Genomic DNA, 19,047 nt, shown 5'->3' on the forward strand with positions numbered 1-19,047 from the left:
AGGGAAAACACCAGTCTGCATGTGAGCGGCTCATCTGCCTCAGGAGCCAGGCCTTGATCTTCAGAGGGGGAAGGGGGTGGGTCTGCAGGTTTGTCTGTTAGCACGTCCACTCTGGGAGGGAAAATGTTCTTTCATTTCCAGCATGGTGGAGGAGGTGGGCTATGCCACCCATACCAGTCCAGCTTCAAAGAACAGCACTGGTGATCTTGGCCACTGCATGTTACGGGCTCCATGTGGCCCAGTCAGTCCTCCCTGTGGTGGTGCCATGGACCATGCAGGAGCATCTGCATGACTGTGTCCAGTGGCTGGCTGCCACCTTGCCAGCTGTGTGTGGAAGGTCTACAATATGGAATGCACCCCCCATAAGGATGCACGGAGCCCTAGCACCATGGGAAGGAGACCCCCAGACTCAGTTATGCCTGAGAATGAATCTGACTTTAACCTTCCATTAGAGAACAAATAATACTTCTTGTATGCCATTTGTGTGGCCACTGACAGAGACATGGGAGTTCCAGTCTGGGGGAACAACTCTGCCTGAAACTCCAGAGATGATTTCGGGACATCATGGCCCAGGGTTAATTTGGACTCAACAGGCTACTGACTTCCCAACAGCAGCCTACAGCCAACCACTGATGACACTGGTGGATACCCACCTTAGCTCCCTCTCGGGGGTGGGGATGGGGGGGGAGGCTCCCTTAGATTCCTGGGGGCTCTGGTGGCTCTCTGTGGGGCTGGGTGACAAGGCTTCCTTTCCTGGCTATTTTCTTCTCTTTTTACTTTTACCCCAAGTTTAACACATGTTCTTGAACTTCCTTGTTGGGGGCTTCTGGGAAATGTCTAGCCTCCATGACTACTGGGACCCCACACTGGGGGGCGGAGAGCTGCTCCTTAGACTCTGCTTCAGGCAAGCTAGGGCTGCGGGAGGTGCCAGGTGGAGTGGCTGGACCCCTGGAGCCATAATATGGTAAGTGAACCCCAATATACTCTGTAGGCTTGCAGCCAAGCCTCAGGCTCAAGGGTCAAGGTGACACTACACACTTACCTGTCCCACAGAGACTCATCTTCATGGCACAGGGAGCCACTTACCCACCCACAAGATAAGGGCGGGTTAGAGGCACACAGCCTGGTTTTGTCATGGATTTGCTGTGTGACCTCAGACAAATGCTACTTTTCCTCCTCAGAGGCAGGCCTAGGTGATAGAAAATCCTGCTGAAAACAGTTGCTTGGTGACACCTTGGGACAAATACCAAATAAGGTTCTGTGTGGTGCCTGGGGCTTTGGCAGGAATTGGTGGCTTCTTAATGGGGGGAGGGGGGAGCAAGAAGAGCAAACAGCAAACACTGAACTGCTCATAGCTGTCCCTCACCTGCCCAGGACTCCTTCCGATGGCTCTCCTCCATCCTGTGTAAGCACCTTCCAGCAGAGCCCCCAGGTCCTCAGAAGCCTCAGGGGATCTAGTCTCAGTGCTGTGAAGTAGGAGGCCAGTCTCGTGGACACGGTAGGGGGTGGGGGGGGGCACACTTCCCCCTCCTGCAGGAAGGGTGGCTTGGAATGGAAGCTCTACGGAGGTCTGGGCACATGCTGGCTTGCCTGGTGTTCTCAGTTATGAGATAGGCTCAGAGGCCACAGGGCCCTGATGATACTGGGGGAGGGCCTGGTCCATCCACACTCCACTCCCTTAGCCAGTGAGAGTCCAGGACCCCAGGGGACTGATTTCTTCCCAAGACTCCAAAATGTAAATCTGGTTCATCTGTATTTATAAAGCTGCAGATTTAACATAATAAAACACTTGGCGATTATGGATGAGCTAGTCAGAGAAGCCAGGGTGCTCCAGGAGGGAGGGAGGGCAGGAGACATTTCAATCTTCCACATTAAATAAAAAACAGCTTTGCCCTAAACTGTCCTTGGCAGCTGGCGACAAGCGAGGCTGGAGAGCTGTTTCCCCAAGGCCCTCAAACACTGCCTATAGCCAATGGTCTACTATGGAACCTGTGAAACTACCCTGCCCAGCCCCTCCTAACCACCCTCCCCGTGCCTAGTAGCCTGAAGCCTGGCTCAGGGGCCTACCAAGTCGGGAACTAAGCGCCCACAGGTAGCCCAGGTTTCCAGCATAGACAGTCTGAAGAGATCCCTTTAGAAATAAATCCTGCGGGGCTGGGGATTTAGCTCAGTGGTAGAGCGCTTACCTAGGAAGCGCAAGGCCCTGGATCAGTCCCCAGCTCCGAAAAAAAAACCAAAAAAAAAAAAAAAAAAAAAAAAAAAAGAAATAAATCCTGCCCTTTGGCCTCAGTAGCTAAGCGACCTGCGGTGGTCACCTGAGTGTGTGGGCTGTTTGCCTTTATGCAAGGCCACTGGCTGACTCTTGTGACTGGAGGCCATGTAATCCAAGGTCCCAAGAGGGTCTCTTCACTGTTATGGCTGACCCCAGAACTGGGCCAGCTTCAGGAATGTGGCACCACTGTGGTACATCTGTGACCAGGAAAAATAGGACATCACTCCACCTCCCCAAAGTCACTGCACATACAGGGTGGTGCAGTGAGGGGTGGTAGGTATATGTTACCCCACCTCATCAGGTGGTGGTGTGGACCATCTAGAGTGACAGGAATTCTTGTCCACAGGTGATTGAACTGTCCCAGCAAGTACCCAGTGCCACCGAGCAAGTGGGTCGAGAAGTCAGTCACGAGGCCTGGAAGGGCACAAGGTGGGTGAGGTGGGCCTGCCTGGCTCTGCAGGTGCTCTTGTATCTTGACTTCTTCTAGCAGCCCTTCCTCTCCTCTCTCTGGGCACTGTCCAGAACTCTATTCTATTTTCAGTAGCTGGTAGTGCTGAGGGAACCCCTGTGTCAGCTCTTACTCATAAGAGCAGGGGAGAGACCCTGGCCAAGTGGGGCGGGGACCCCAGAAGAGCTGCTCTGAGAATGTCCTTGCCAGGAGAGCTAGGAGAGGTTCTGGCTCCTGGTCCCTTGAATCTCTTAGTCTTGCCTGGAAACTATACTGGAAGGTGTGACCTAAAAGAAGCAGGGGAATTTGAACACATCACCAGTGAGCCAATTTCACTGACATCTCATTCCGTCCCACACACTCATTGTCACTTCTGCCCTAAGTCCTCCATAGGTCACCACAAGAGCAGCTCTGTGGCACCCCATTTCCTAAGACCCTCCTGCTGTACAGGAGCTCTGTCCCCTCCCCAAATCTCCTGTCTACTTATCTGTAACTTCCTTCCTAAAGTCTATCCTCTGTGGCATGTGAATTCTATCTTTTTAGCAACACAAGAACCCAAAAGTCACTAGCTTGGGTGGCTTAAAAGGTGGCCCTTGAGTTTTCTGCAACCTCTTCCTGCCTCACCCCCACCTAAGGTCACCTAAGCTCAGAAAGGCTCTGTTGAACTCAAAGACACCTCCAAATTTCCCCATATCACTTTCACCCCAAAGGGTGGATGTCTGAAGGCTAGGCATCTGGGAGGAGACTATTGTAGGTAGCCCTAGGGGCCAGGAGGTGAGGCTGAGTTCTCTCTCAGACTACACTTTGGTTTTAGAGGGATACAGGTTCTTTGGCACTCCCTCCATGGGGAGACAGGGTCCCTGTCCCCTAGAAATAGAGGAGGCTTTATGACAGCTTAATCAGTTGAGTGTGACGAAAGGGACACTATGTGGCCCGTCCCCAGCTCTCACAGAACATTTGCTCTTCAGTCACAATGGGAACAGTGTCTGACCCCATGTGAACAAGCCAATGATGAGACAGGCAGGGAGGTGGGAAAGGATGCGCATCTCCAGCCCCAGTGCTGTCTACAGCATCAGCTTGCTCCAGCTGAGCCTGGCTGACTCCAGAATCCCAGATAGTAAAAGAAACTAATTACTGTTACTGCTATAAGCCACTATGCTTTGAGATCTTCTATACAACTTTGCCTGTTTAGAAAGACTGCTCTATGCACAGGCTTAGCACTCAGGGTGCTTTCTGCTCTTTCCTCCTGTACCCAGAGCAGACATTACTAATTGACCGCAGCACCCTTGGTGGGCCAGATCTGCCTTAGAATGCTTTTCAGCAGGAGATCCAGGAGTTACTACTAAGTGACCAGAGCTCAGTAAGTTTGTCACCAGGGATCTGAGGTTTCTATGAGCTGTGCTCAAGGGAAGTCCAAGATTTTGGACCACACTGAGGCTATGCTTATTCCCTAAAGACAGCTTCAGGAAAATGCAGGTGAAATACTGTCTCTGTTGCCATTGTCAAGTCGAACTGAGACTGGACAGGAAGAGATAGTCAGCAGAGTCTATAGATCATACCAACTTACTTATCTCTCAAATATTTCCATCGTCTATGGTGTTATCCAGAAGCCTTTTGCAATCTTTACCTATAAGCTCCCACTATGAGCAGGGGACAACATATTATCATGGTGACTGCTTCCTGCAGGTGGGACAGTTCAGTGGGTGCTGTTAGTGACTGGCTGCTCTCAGAGCATATAGAAGAACAGCTTTCTCAGGCCTTGCGGCCACACAGCAAGTCCTGGCTACAAGAGCCCAAGGTCCTATAGGCCCAAGGGAGTGACCTGGGTGTCACTGTAAGTGGCTATAAATGAACAGTGACCCCTGACTGGAGCACCCACTCCAATCTGTAAATGTGACAAGGCTGAACTGCCTGCCTCCAATTTGGAGAATCACTGTTTAAGCAGAAAACTCCTGCTGTAGACTGGGGATAGAGGGAGAATGGAGGAGGTGGGGGTGGGGTGGGGGGTAAGGTCAGGGGAGGGAGGCAGTTGACCTACCTGTTGACAAGCAGGAAGTTAGCCACCAGAAACAGCAGGGAAGGCACAGTGGAAGCAACCGCCAGGTAGCTCTCAAAGTAGTTCTAGAAACAGACAAGGAAGGAGGCTGCTTGTCACTCAAGGGTAGTGAGGGTCTAAGGGAGGGTTGCTTTCCCTGTCCCCAGACACCTAGGAGCCATGGCTAAGTTCACCCCACTTCATGCGGTCCCGCCCGCATCTCCAACCTGATGCTTCACTCAACCAACAGCCTCCAAGAACAGCTGTGCTGAGCGCTGGGATCACAGGGTCAGCTTTGACATTGTTCTCAGCTCCTGGGAGGCCCAGACTCCGATGCTCCACTTACCCAAGCCACAGACTGGATAATGGGAACGGAGCTCAATATATAACTGAAAGGAAAACCCCACCCTCGCTGGCCCTCTCAGACCATTTAGACCACACCCCAGTTTATAGGAGACTCAGCTACTGCAGGTCAAAGCCAGAAGAGGAAATACCTCCATGATGAGCCAGGAGAAAGGGCAATCCTCAGGGAGCTGGAGAGGGCTCACGGACAGACAGACAGACAGACATGAATGCGTGCGCACACGCACGCACGCACACACACACCACAGCAGGCTGGGACTCAGGGGTACAGACTAGCCTAGTACAAACTGGAGGAATCTCTGAAAACCCCAACAGCTGCCCGCTCATTAGGAGAGACTTGATTGAATGGGCATTGTCTCTGGGCCTAGGCATCTTTAAAGTCAACCACAACAAATTAACTGTGGGCGAGGGGAACACAGAGGCCTTCAGTGAGGAGGTCCAGGCTTCTATCCCCCAGCACTACAGAGAGGGGGGAGGAGCCGGAGGGGTGCTATGGAGGAAGAAAGAGAGGAAGAAGGAGGGAGAGAAGAGGAAAGCCAGCCAAGGGCTGACTATCTTGCTTTGGTCATGAACCCCAGACGAGCTTTGAGCTGCAGTAAGGCTTACACACGTTAAGCATTCGCTGTGTAACAAACAGGAGGGATTTAAATGGATTAAGCCACTTAACTCTAAGCAAAGAAAAGGCAGCATGAGAGTACTGCACTCTGGAATGCTTAAGAAATACAACACACAACTGAGAAAAGAGATCACAGGAGCCAAGTGCAAAGAAGTACATGTGTGTGTAAAACTCTCATCCTGTCTATGATGAAGGAGTCCAAGATGTACACACACACACACACACACACACACACACACACACACACACACACACACACGTGCTTGCGCACATGCACACGTGCCATCCCAGGAACACGGTACATCCCACTGGGAGTAACAGAAGGAGTGTGAAGGCTTTTTCACAGCTCCAAACCCAGAGAGCTGTGAGAATTTCCTGCCAGGTTTTTACAGTTGCTGTTGTTTGGCTGGCCAGAAGAGAGAAGAGATTCACGGAGTTCCAGGGAGGAGGTGGGACCTGATTTGGAGACAGTGCATGGGGGTAAGGAGAGGTACCGGAGCAGTGGGGCTGTGGTCAGGCCTGGACAGAGGGTCTGATGCCAGGGAACAGAGAGGCATAAATGCCTGGGCTCCTGGCTGTGGCACAGACCCTCTCAGGTCCCTTGAAGGCTGCTGAGGGCTTTGTGCTCTTTGGAAGGGACACCTAACTGTAAGGTGACAGCCTTGAAATTAAAATGATAATCGTAGCTCATCACCCGTGAGTCTTAGAAATAGCCTTCTGCCTCTCAGGTGCCCCCTCATTGTCCCTGCCCCGATGGGCTCAGCAGAGCCTGCCATGAGCTGGGCAGTCAGTCAATTACCTCCTGACACACTGGCTGAGTCCATGTGAGGCCAGGCAGGCCGAGGAGGAAAGGAGAGAGCGGGAGACAAAGGCTAGAGGAGAAGTGGAACGCCTCTGTCCTTGGCAGGCTCCCTCTATCCCCTGGCCAGACCTGGAACTGTGACTTCACTCACATGGGGTGGAGAACCCGGTTTGCTTTTTCCAAGCAGGTTCAGAGTCCCTGGGTGTTTTAGGGACAAGGATTTGCCAGGTAACTGGATGTTCTGGTTTGCATACGGCCAAGCTGAAGACTGCGCCTTTTAAAGTTGGGAAGCTTTTTCTGCACTGACAACTGCAGGAGACTCCGAGTTCCTTGCTGTTGACTAAGCCCATTTCTGTACTTTAGGATAGACAAGCCAGTGGGGGTGAATGGACTCAGGCCGGGCCATCAGTCCATAAGCAGGTTCTGGAACTGCAGACGGTGAAATAAAGTGGGCCCGGTGCCTCCCATGCAAATATAGTGTTTGTACTGTGTGGGGGTGGGAGAGGGAGAAAGGGGGGAGAGTGTGTGTATGTACATATGTGACTGTGAGCATATGTGTCAGTGATGTTGTGTGAATGTGAATGTGTGTGTGAGGGTGTGAATGTGTATGTGAATGTGTGTGTATAAGCATGTATGAGTCTGTGACTGTGTGTGTGTGTGTGTATGAGCATGTATAAGTATGAGTCTGTGACTCTGTGTGTGTGTGTGTGTGTGTGTGTGTGTGTGTGTGTGTGAGAGAGAGAGAGAGAGAGAGAGAGAGAGAGAGAGAGAGAGAGAGAGAGAGAGAGAGAGATATTAGGAAATTAAGCTAGGGCTCCGTGCCTATAGGCAAGCACTCTATTATTGAGCTACAGCCCTAGGTCTCTTTATTTTGAGACACAGTCTCACCAAGTTGCCCAGCCTGTTGGCAGACACTTAAGATGGCCCCATAACCTCCACCAGGGGCATTCTGGGTCTGGAATCCTGTATTCCTCAAGTATGGGCTTCTAGCCAAGGGAGGTAAGCAAATGTGACAGGCATGCATGACTGAATGTCCCTAAATACCAGATGGGATCTGGCTAGATTCTTCTCCTCTGCTGACTTTGAGGAGACAGATAGCCTTCTGGGAACCCCATATATTGAGGACCTGCAGGTGACCCCAAGTTGCTGAGGCTGGTCTCCTGTAAGAACAGAAGCTGTTGGGTGTCCAGCCACCAGATACTAGGTTCTGTCAGGAACCCAAGGGAGCTTGGAACTCCAGTGGTTTAGCCTCATCAGAAAGAACCCTGCCGAGACAAACCTGGACCTCGGGGCTGTACTTGCCTTCAGGGGAACAAAGGTCTGCTTGCTGGGAACACTGGTCCCCAGCCTCACCTTGTCACCTCTCTGTGGAAATGCCCTAATTCTAGTAAATGACACTTGATAAATATGTGCTCCCCAGGTCCATCAAACCTGCACACTGTCTGCCGTGCAAAGGACCTCTCCCAGAAGGTCCATGTCTTAGTTAGGGTTTTATTGCTGTGAACAGACATCATGACCAATGCAAGTTTTATAAAGGACCACATTTAATTGGTGCTGGCTTACAGGTTCGGAGGTTCAGTCCATTATCATCAAAGCAGGAGCATGCCAGTATCGTTCTACATCTTTACCGGAAGGAAGCCAGGAAGCTCCTCAGGCAGCTAGGAGGAGGGTCTCCAAGCCCACCCCCACAGTGATAACACTTCCTCCAAGAAGGCCACACCTTCTAATAGTGCCACTCCCTGGGCCAAGCATATGCAAAGCATCACAGAGCAGGAGGTTGAATCAATGCCCCAGACTTAACTCTGGCCAATGTGAGGGAGGAAACGAAAAGATGCTTGAAGATTAAGTTGCTTGTCCTTCCCATCCTAACTGCAGTTCTGAAATGTGGTACAGTTCCCACGGCTTCTGGGGACACAGCCATGGAGCTGGGTGTTAGCCAGCCATATTTGTTGCTAAGCTGTGGCTGCTCTAGGGTCCTGAAGCCTGTGTTTATTCTCTGTGCCAATTTTACATCCTTGTCCTTCACTCTGACTCCTGGTAGAAACCCCTCGAGGAGGTGGCTATGCCCAAGCCCTGTAGAGCTTCATGATGGTGCTCTTTACACAGCCTCCTGAAGGCCAGAAGGCCAAGTGGGCCTTGTGGGACAGCAGACAGAAGACAGTGACAGAGTAGAAGGGTAGGGACCTCACCAAGCAGGCTTTTCTACCTTAGCAGGTTGGGCCCCAGGCACAAGATCTGAACCTCGTAGGACCTCAGGCCCTCAGTCATGGCTCGGCAGCCACTGTCCACACCAACAGCACCTTCTGTTTTAACTCCTTCCTTTGCTGTTGTCTCACTTCCGTGTGCTCGCAGCACAGCGTACATGCTCATGAGCAGACGTGCCTCCGTGCCTGACTGACTTTGAGGGACGTGGGAAGCATATCGCTGTGGCACAAGAGATGCTGTATGGTGGACACAGAAGGAGGGGTGGCCAGGGGCTTCCAGGAGGACCAGTACCAGTCTGGGTGGCAGCTGGGACGACTAGGGGGAGGGCAGTGTGTCCAGAGACTAAGAGGGCGATGTGCAGAGGAGACTCGGCGTGACGTGATGCTACCTTGCCATGTTCCCTCTGGGAGCCAACCTGAGGCCTTGCTGCCCTTAGTGGGGCACTGGACACTCCAGAATTCCAGAATTCCAGACAGCCATGCTTCAAGGGTGCTAATGTCTGTCAGAGGGGGCATCAGTCCCACTCTGAGTGCCCAAAGCCAGGGTGAAGTGAGACCCACGCCCGCCATCATCTCCCTGGGTTGCCTGGCTCAGGAAGGGCTGGGTAGCAGACTGTGGAGATGACACCAAAGGCTACCTTGGCACCCACGGTGACTAAAGTGGGCGGACAAAAGCCATGCAGAGCATCTGAATGCTGCAGCTCCCACACCACCCTCTGTCCTTAAGCAATCTGTCAGCGCAAGGCAGGGCTGGGATAGGCCACGTTTTTACAAATTAGATGCCCAAGGCTGGGATGAGGGAGGCGGCCCAGTGGGTAAATCCCCACGTCTTAGTTAGGGTTACTGTTACCATGAGAAACACCATCACCATCACGTGGGGGAGGAAAGGGTTAATTCATCTTTCATTGCCCAGGCCATACTCCACCACAGAGGAAGGTACTGACAGAGGCCATAGAGGAATTCCACTTACTGGCATACTCCTCCTCATGGTTCACTCAGGATGCTTTCTTAGACCCTCCAGGACCACCGACCCTACCCAGGGCTCACACTGACTCCAGTGGGCTGGGTCCTGCCATGTCCGTCAATCACTAAGAAAAATGTCCCCACAAGCTTGCCTACAGACAAATTGATGGAGGCATTTTCTCAACTGAGATTCTTCTCAGATAACTCAAGCTTGTTTGGAGCTGATAAAACAAAACAAAACAAAACAAAAAAAAACATGGTAAAACTGAGGACCCAGGTAAAACTGGATCTGAAGCACATGTCTGTCATCCTAAGGCTCAGGTGGGGAGACGAGAGGCAGAGGGGAATTCTCATGGGCCAGCTAGCCTGGAGTATTCAGGGACAACACAAAGACAGTGGCTCAAACAAGATGGAGGACAAGGAGGTTCACATCCAGAGTTGTCCACTGAGGTTCACCCTTAACCACACAAGGTGGCTACAGTTCAGGGGTGCACATCTGATCGTGGTGGCAGGCCCTTCCCACATGGGACGTCTGGGGGGACACCTACCATTTTACTCTGTAATCCCCACATGTTGCATAAGCCCATACTCTATCATGGCCACAGTAGTGAGAGTGAGAAGGTCAGGCTGACTCCATGACAGGCTTCAAATGGGAAGTTCAGGAGACGAAGCTTCCAAGAACTGGGCAAATCCAGGCAAGTCCTGCCCTCAGAAGCTGCCCCGCCACATGGCCTGAGGCAAGGATAATGGGTCAGCAGCAGTTTCCAGACTTCCTCAGCCAAAAGTTTCCAGACCCCACACCCTGGTAATGGAATGTGTGTAGAGATGGACCCAACAGATTAACATAGAGGCCACCTAACCCAGAATTCCCTACTGTGCTTCAAGTCAGGCCTGTAAGCTCACTTGGTGGTCTCTCTATCTTAGTAATGGGGAGACCCTAGCATGCTGAACTTCTGCAGAATAAAACACTCTTTGTGGGGGTTGGGGATTTAGCTCAGTGGTAGAGCGCTTGCCTAGGAAGCGCAAGGCCCTGGGTTCGGTCCCCAGCTCCGAAAAAAAGAATAAAAAAAAAAAAAGAACCAAAAAAAAAAAAAAAAAAACACTCTTTGTGGTTATGTATTATTTAAGTCCGGGTGTCATTCTTTGGCGAATCATGAACCCTTACAAGACAAGCCTTTCAAGAGGATCTTGTAGCCTATCTATGCAAGCCATGCTTTCTCCTGTAGGGACTGTCATATTCTTCTGCCCCAAGGCAGCAAATGTTGGGGTTTGATCCTCTTCTCTCTGTCTGCCCCGTGACCAGGAATGTGGGCATTGTCTTTCCTCATACCCTGGGCATTTACACAGGCTAATAGCTAATAGCTCTACACAGAGTTAAAAAGAAAGCTCTTGCCTTGATTGGCCCCAGGGGATGGATGGACATGGCCAGTGGTTAAGCAGAGATCACTTTCAAGAGGACAGATAGGCTGGGGTGTGGCTTGGTGGTGGAGTGCATGCCTGGCATATGTGAGACCCTGCGCTCTGTACCGGGCCCTACAAAACCAGGCTGGACCGAAGGTAGCATGGTGGGCAGCGGTGGGCAGATTTCCAAGCCTCTTCCCGATGGTGTCAGTACCCCTAAAACCTCCCAGGCAGGTATGGATAGACCCTAGACTATGGGCAGAATCTGGCTGAGGGGGTAGCTGGTTCCAGCAACCTCTCAATGGCCCATGAGTGTGACAGGCCACTCCTGGCCAGGCAGGGCATACGTGTTCACTAGCAGTGTGATAAGGAAACCCATTTTCATCTGCTGTGCTCCGGTGTGAAAACTAGGAACCAGAGGACCACTCTTCAAATGAAATTCGAAAGCCTAGCTGAACCAGCCTGCCAGATGTGAGGCCATTTTCCAGCAGAGAACTTCCTCCAGCCACCTCGCTGAGAGGCCCCGTGCTAAGCTGCTCTTCTGGAAGAATCTGATTCTGGGCTCAGGGTCCAGGTAAGAAGGTTTCTCTGGGCAGGGAGGCCCTGAAATGAGACCGTTTATCTCTGGCAGGCCTTGGATAAAATTCTCTCCTCAGAATGCCATTTGGGCGCTTTGATATAAGCAGAGTACATTAGTCACGAGCCTCGGAGTCTGAAGCTACTGTCACTGAACAGTTCTGTGTGGCCCCCACCTCCAGACTGCAGTGGAGGAGGCATCTGAGCTCCTGCAGGGTAAAGAAAGTGATTCCAGCCCGGGGACGGTAGCTCAGGGCGGCAGAGCGTTACCTGGATCACAGGGCCATGAAATTAGCAGCAGTGAGCGGGCTGCAGCCGAGAACAGCCGGCCATGCAGGCTCCTGCCTTCAGCTGCCTGATTCCATGGCCTGGGAAGTTAAGGATGCACCCACATGCTGGTACAGTCCACTCCCCGTCTGAACGAGGTGAGAGGTAAACAGAGGGAAGACAGTGGCTGCCTGTGTGCCTGAGGTCCCATGTAGGGGACATGGGCCTGGGGCATGGCGAAGCTTGGAGGCTGTGCCACTTCCAAGTGGGGGAATGGGATTAGGGGTGGGGGGTCCAAGGGATAGAACAAGCTTGAGTTGGAATCGGATAGGGAAGACTCAGCCAGCTAGACTGAGGCACCATAGGTCCCAAGGATGGGGAACCCCCATCAAATGGTCCCCTCAGCCCTGGATCCCTTGGCTCCTTGGGCTATCTTGGGCTACTATCTTGGGCTAATGATACTTTCCCTGACTGCATAGAGTCAGGAGCACCCCTCCTCCCCTCCCTACCCTAAGGGAGCACTCCTTTTTCACCTCCCTGCCAGAAGGAAGCACCGGCTCTCTTCCCTATGCCGCACATTGCACAAGACTGCCTGACTGGACAGCAATTTCTCTTTCCTTCAGGGCTGGCTGGTTCTTCCTTCCTGTGGGTCAGGAGCTTTAAAAAAAAAAAAAAAAAAAGGTACTCTGATCTCGCTGCCCTTCCCCCAACCAGGTCCTTACTTCCTTTTCCTTAGGACTCCTAGAAAGTCAGTCTTGGTGCTTCTCTCCCTGTAGGGAGCTCTGTCTGCCTTCCCTTTCAGGCCGCCCCCGGGAGACTGACTGTTCCTGCATTGGGCCCCAGGGTCCACACAGCCAGGTCATCTCTAACCTCATACTTTTGGCATCATCTGCTTCCGCCGAGGGTCCAGGAGCCCTGCTCTGAGCCTAAGTTAGTCTTACAGCCCTGGGGTGAGCCCTGATTTGGAAAGGAAGTCTTGTATCTGGCTAGAATGAGGAGGGTGGGGTGAGCTCCATTTCGAAGCCATGGGACACACATTAAAAAGAGAGGCTGGGCACACAAGTCCGGGGAAGAGTAGGCAGACCCAGGGATGCCAAGGTCCAAAGTCCCCAGAGGCTGCAAGATATTAGGAATGCTCTTCCCTGGAGCCTTGGCTTTAGCCTCCCAGCTTGACAGGCTGTGGGGTTGAGAGAAATGTCTGCTCCATCTTTTGGTATCCACACATATCTCCCAACCCTGTACAATCTGGTTTGTACCCAGGCCTGTACCACCAATATAGGCAAGCTAGAGACAGTCCAGGGCCAAGGGTGGCCCTCATCCTTCTGTAAACACAGAGATATAGTCCCTCCTGTCATCCCTCCCTAAGACAGTAGCCTTACTGAGTCTCCTGGGGCCTGGGAAGCCTCAAGTATTTGATCTCTGGGCCTCACAGGATGGTTTTATATGCAGCCAGGTCTCATCTCATTTTATGCATATATACACACATGGATGGTATGTGTTCTTGTACATGTATGTATTTGTGAGTGTGAAGGTCAGCGGTCAGTGTGAGGTGTCCATTTTATTTTTGAGTCAGGGTCTCCCACAGAACCTGTAGCTCACAGCTTTGGCTAGACTGGCCAGCAAGCACCATGGATTCTCTCATCTCTAACCCTCAAGGCTGTGGTTCCACACACAAACTGCTTGTGTGGGCTTTGCTATGTGGGTGCTGGGAATCTGACCTCAGGTCCTCATCTCACCGGCCCACTTCTCTTCACTCCTTTTTTGCTTGTTTGCTTGTTTTTGTTTTTCAAAACAAGGTTCCTCTGTGTAGCCCTGGCTGTCTTGGAACTTATACTGTAGACCAGGCTGGCCTCAAACTCAGAGATCCACCTGCCTCTGCCTCCCGAGTGCTGTGATTTAAGGCCTGCACCACCACTACCTGGCTTATTTCTTTACTCTTAAAGATGGGCATGAAACTCTTATTCACTATTAAGGGTGAAACACAGAAACCAACTGGCTCTCCCAAACCATGGTCCTCCTACTTCAGGAGGAGGAGTAAAACAGCACTGTTCTTTCTACCCACCCACCCTGCCCCTGCCAAGCTTTCTCTAGGCCCCAGAAGGACAAGCCAGCATCTGTCCTGTTCCTCTTTCTATTCCTCTTACAGCAGAAACAGCCAGCCTTCTGTGGGGGGCCACAGAAGTGAGAAAAGTTTCATGTCCATCTTTTAAGAGTAAAGAAATAAGCCAGGTAGTGGTGGTGCAGGCCTTAAATCCCACCACTCAGGAGACAGAAAGGGTCAGAGAAAAAGGAGACACACACACACTACAGTCACCAGGAATGTCCAAGTCTGCTTGTCTCTCTGCCTCCTAAGCCATGAGGACATAGGAAGGTGACTTTCTTAGAAAACCTCTATGACCCATCTAATCATGTCTGCACAGGGCAGCTTCTGTAGATCCGAGGTGGGGCCCATGTATCAGTGACGGACAAGGGCCATGCCTGAGACATCACTGTTCAGGGCCTCTATGCTAGCCCTGCCAGGTGCTTCCTCCTACACACACAGTGTTTCCATTGTGGTAACAAGCTTCTCATAATATTCATGTGGGGTCAAAGCTACAGGTTGTGACCAAATTCAGGTGTGCATACACATGTGCACACTCATTCACACACACTCACACACAGACACACACACATACTCATAGATAGACACACATACATTCACACACACATAGACACACACATACTCATAGACATACACACATTCATACATACACATACACACTCACACACAGACACACTCAGACACACTCACACATAGACACAAACACACACATCCATATATTCACACAGATACACTCTCACACACAGACACACACTCATACACAGCAGACACACACACCCATATACAGACACATACACTCACACAGATACACACAAGACATACTCACTCACACACAGACACACAGAAACACATACACATACATACACACATAGATTGAGATGGACAGGTAGATAAAACACACACACAGACACACACACACATAGTCACCCAGATACAGATGGACAGATAGATAAGCGCACACACACACACACACAAACACACACACACACACACACAAACCACTGACAATCTAATGGAAACTCAGGCCCTCCAATGTCCCTACAGAACTTTCTCAGCCAAGGACTGCCCTTAAGAAAGGTACTCTGGGCCTGGAGAGATGGCTCAGCGGTGAAGAGCACTGACTGCTCTTCCAGAGGTCCTGAGTTCAATTCCCAGCAACCACACGGTGGCTCACAACCATCTGTAATGGGATCCGATGCCCTCTTCTGGTGTGTCTGAGGACAATTATGGTGTACTCATATAAATAAAATAAATAGGTAAATAAATCTTTAAAAACAAAGAAGTTACTTTGAGTTTGTGCAAAACCTCTAGTCAGCCTTGCTATCAGTTTACTGACAACAATCAATCAACCATCTTAAAAAGACATCCACCGCCAGGGCCCAGGTTGTCATGCTGGGGAGATTGTCTCTAGAGTCTAAAGATATACATGGAAGACAGACAGACAGACAGACAGACAGACAGACAGACAGACAGACAGACAGACAGAGGAGGGGACAGGAAGGGATGGAGAACCTGGTTGACAGTACAGGCCGGGCAGGGATGGTGAACAGGGGAAAGAGATAAGAGGGAGCCAGAGCTGTGACTGACAGCTCCTCGTGAAGGGGAGGAGCTGGACTGAGAGGGCAGCACAGGTGTTACACACCGGGAACCACATGCTGGCTGGACTGTGGTTGGTAACAGAGGGTAGACAGGGGAACTTAAAAATGGCTCGGTTTTGGTTCTGGGTTTTTACAAATGGCTTACAGCAGCCATCCACACAGGCAGCAGTGGGTAGCCAGCATGGAGTGGGGCAGCTGACCCTTATGCCTGATGGCCACCTATCCACACTCTGTGGCCGATAGCTAAGCCCTTGCAGCCTACTGACCACTGCTATCTCCTTTTGAGCAGCAGCTGGGCTCAGGAAGGTGCCTTAGTTCACTTTGGAGTGTGTGAAGGGTGAGGGGTAGCACTCACACTTCACTGTTTAGGAGTGGAATTTTAAAAAGTTCACAACCACACAGACTACCCCTCTTCCATTTGGGAAGAAATCCATGTCAAGAAATCTGCCTATCTATAGGACATTAGTGTCCCTATACTGGGAACAGTCCTGCAGGTCTGCTCCCCCTGACAGCTGACCACATCTGCACCTTGGGAGGCGAGACTGCAGGTAGGGCTAGGAGTTAAATAGACGCCAGGTACCCTACCTGACCCTGATGTGGGCCGCAGCCCTATTCATCTGAGCAGCCACCAGCAGGTTCCTCACATGCTCCAACCCTTCTGTGAGCAGAGGACACACGGTCCTCACACCTCGCAAAGGCAGGAGGCGTCTTACATTGTAGGCCACAGTCTGTGACAGTCTAGGAAGCAATGGGATGGGTCCAGGCCAGAGCTCCATCTTCATTTTCTTTCTACCACCTGCCTTTCTTACTGTGGTGCTTTGAATACACTTGGCTCAGAGAGTGGCAGTATTAGGAGGTGTGGCTTTGTTGGAGGAAGTGTGTCACCGTGGGCATGGGATTTAAGACCCTCGACCTAGCTGGCTGGAAGCCAGTCTCCTCCTGTTTGCCTTTGGATAAGATGTAGAACTCTCAGCTCCTTCCTCACCACGCCTGCCTGGATGCTGCCATGCTCCCACCATGATGATATGGGTTTAACCTCAGAACCCGTAAGCCGGTCCCAATTAAATGTTGTCCTTTTTAAGAGTTGCCTTGGTCATGGTGTCTGTTCACACCAGTAAAAACAGAACTAAGACACTTACCAATGTACCATTTTTTGGGGCCCTTTCCTCTGACCTGCCTCTTTTTGCCTTTAACAAAAAAAAAGTTTTTTAAGTATTTATGCTGAGAGAGAGAGAGAGAGAGAGAGAGAGAGAGAGCGAGCGAGCCACATGCATTCATTCCTGGTATCCACAGAGGCCAGAAGAGGGCATTGGATTCTCCAGAACTGGACTTACAGATGGTTGTGACCCACCATGTGGGAATTGAACTTGGGTCCTCTGTAAGAGTATCGAGTGTTTTTTGTTTTTTTGTTTTTTTGTTTTTTTTTCTTTCTTTCTTTTTTTCGGAGCTGGGGACCAAACCCAGGGCCTTGTGCTTGCTAGGCAAGCACTCTACCACTGAGCTAAATCCCCAACCCCTGTATCGAGTGTTTTTAACCTCTGAGCTATCTCTCCATTAGCTCCAACTACATACTCCTGTTCCTGTTAACTTAGTAAATACCCCCAGTCTAAGTGCCATCTCCATTCCCCAAAGTCTCCAAGGACACTGGCCCAGGATCAAATCCAAGGGCAGCTATATCCATCCTGCCTAACGTACACCACTATACCCTGCCCCTCACACCGGGATGCACAGAAGAGCTTTACTTGTTCAATGGCTTAATGTACTGGGGATCAGACCTAGGACCGCTCACACGCTAGGCAAATATTCTATCACTGGGTTCACTCCCCCGTCCTCTTTTTGCTTTTTCTTTTAAGGCAGGGTCTCACTAAGTTACCCAGACGGGCCTTGAACTTGCCTCTGCCTCCTAAGTACCTGGGATTACACATGGGCCCACCCCGCCACACTAGGTTGAATGGGTTGCTACATTTTTACACATAGACAGAACGTCCCAGAGAGGCAGCTTTGGTGCATAAATTGACTTCACCGGGTGAAGTGAATATTACAGTCAAAAAGAAGTGGATGCATTTAAAAATGCAGACACGGAGGGCAGGGGAGTTAAAGGCAGCGATGACATACAGTATCCTTGGCTTAGCCCCAGTTGTCACACGTATGTGTTCCTGAGAGTAATTTCCTGTGTCTGCTCAGTCTGGGTGATATTCCCTGCAGAACTGCTACACATCAGTCGCAAAGGGCCAGGAGACCATGCTTATGAAGGCTCTGCCCGGTGCAGGATGCCTGCTGAACACCACAGAACTAGTGGCTGACTCAGAGAACCTGAAAAGGCTCAGAAGAGGCTGCTGTGTGGCCTGCTTCGGTAAAGGCCTCAGGACACACTCAAGTGGTAAAAATGTGAGACCTTCTTCCTCATGGTTTCAGAGCACCGAGTACATGCCACTGCCTCAGAGACCTAGGGCCACAGAGCACGCTGCATCCTTGTCACACAGCAGACTGGGTTCTCCCAGCTGCCCTACGGAAGCAGGCTCTGCTTTCGCCCAGGTACAGTGAACCAATGATACAAAGGATCCCAAACTCTTCTCACTTCTTCACAAAGGGGAGGTCCCTGGGCCTGTCCAAGCCTCACAGAGGTTCATAGAAAGCAAGAAACCAGGGAACCCCTTCTTTTCTCAGGGTTTCCCATGATCTTGCTTTTTGTTCCCCTTAGACAGCACTTATCCTGAGGCTCCATAGGCCTCACTGGTTCTGTCTTTAAGCCCTGGAAAGAGGAAGAGGACTATGCAACCGTCTTCCTAGCCACACTTAGTAGACTCTCCAGTCCCACTCATGGTAAGCATCTCTGAGACAGGGTTAAGATCATTTCTGGCTGACATGTAGCTTGGAGACAACACAGATACACTGAAGAATCAACTAAGCTCAATGCACTTATATTAGCCAAGCCTCCCCCAGCTTCAAGCTTCCAGCCCCTGGTACCCAGCCCCAGTCCCCTTGCTACGGAAGGGTCCCGTCAGGACTCCTAGACGTTCTGCTGTACAGAGGTCATTCCTTGGACTCCCAGGTAGATTGATCTAGTTCTCCAAGCAGGAAAAAGAGGTTTGCCATTCACTGCCAGGTTCTCAGACTCGACTTACACTGGAAATTCTTTGGGGAGGCTCCCTGCAGTCTCTGGCGCTATAGCCTAGCCCATTTAGTGGTAATGGCTTTTTGCCCCACTAAGTGCCATTTGATTTTGATCTTGATTTTTTTCCCAGGCTACAAAGCTGGACATGTGTGAGTCAGAACCCAGTGGGTGAGTAGTTTATAGCAACTCCTTGGTGACTCCACTGTGGTGGGACAGGGGTAGTTAGGGACACAGTGATTATGACAGGGGCTCAAGCTTGGTCTAAAGCTCAGTTCTGTCACTTGCT

General features: G+C 51.1%; 1 protein-coding gene across 1 annotated transcript in view; it reads right to left on the reverse strand.

The window, feature by feature from the left end:
* Slc29a3 (solute carrier family 29 member 3) overlaps window positions 1–19,047 on the reverse strand; it is a 37,336-nt gene that overhangs the window by 10,601 nt on the left and 7,688 nt on the right. Inside the window, 1 exon segment of the mRNA NM_181639.3 lies at window positions 4,759–4,841. Coding sequence (NP_853670.2) covers window positions 4,759–4,841 — 83 coding nt within the window.

The sequence above is a fragment of the Rattus norvegicus genome, chromosome 20 (assembly GCF_021556685.1).
Source record: "Rattus norvegicus strain SHRSP/BbbUtx chromosome 20, alternate assembly SHRSP_T2T, whole genome shotgun sequence".
Taxonomy (NCBI): Eukaryota; Metazoa; Chordata; class Mammalia; order Rodentia; family Muridae; genus Rattus; species Rattus norvegicus.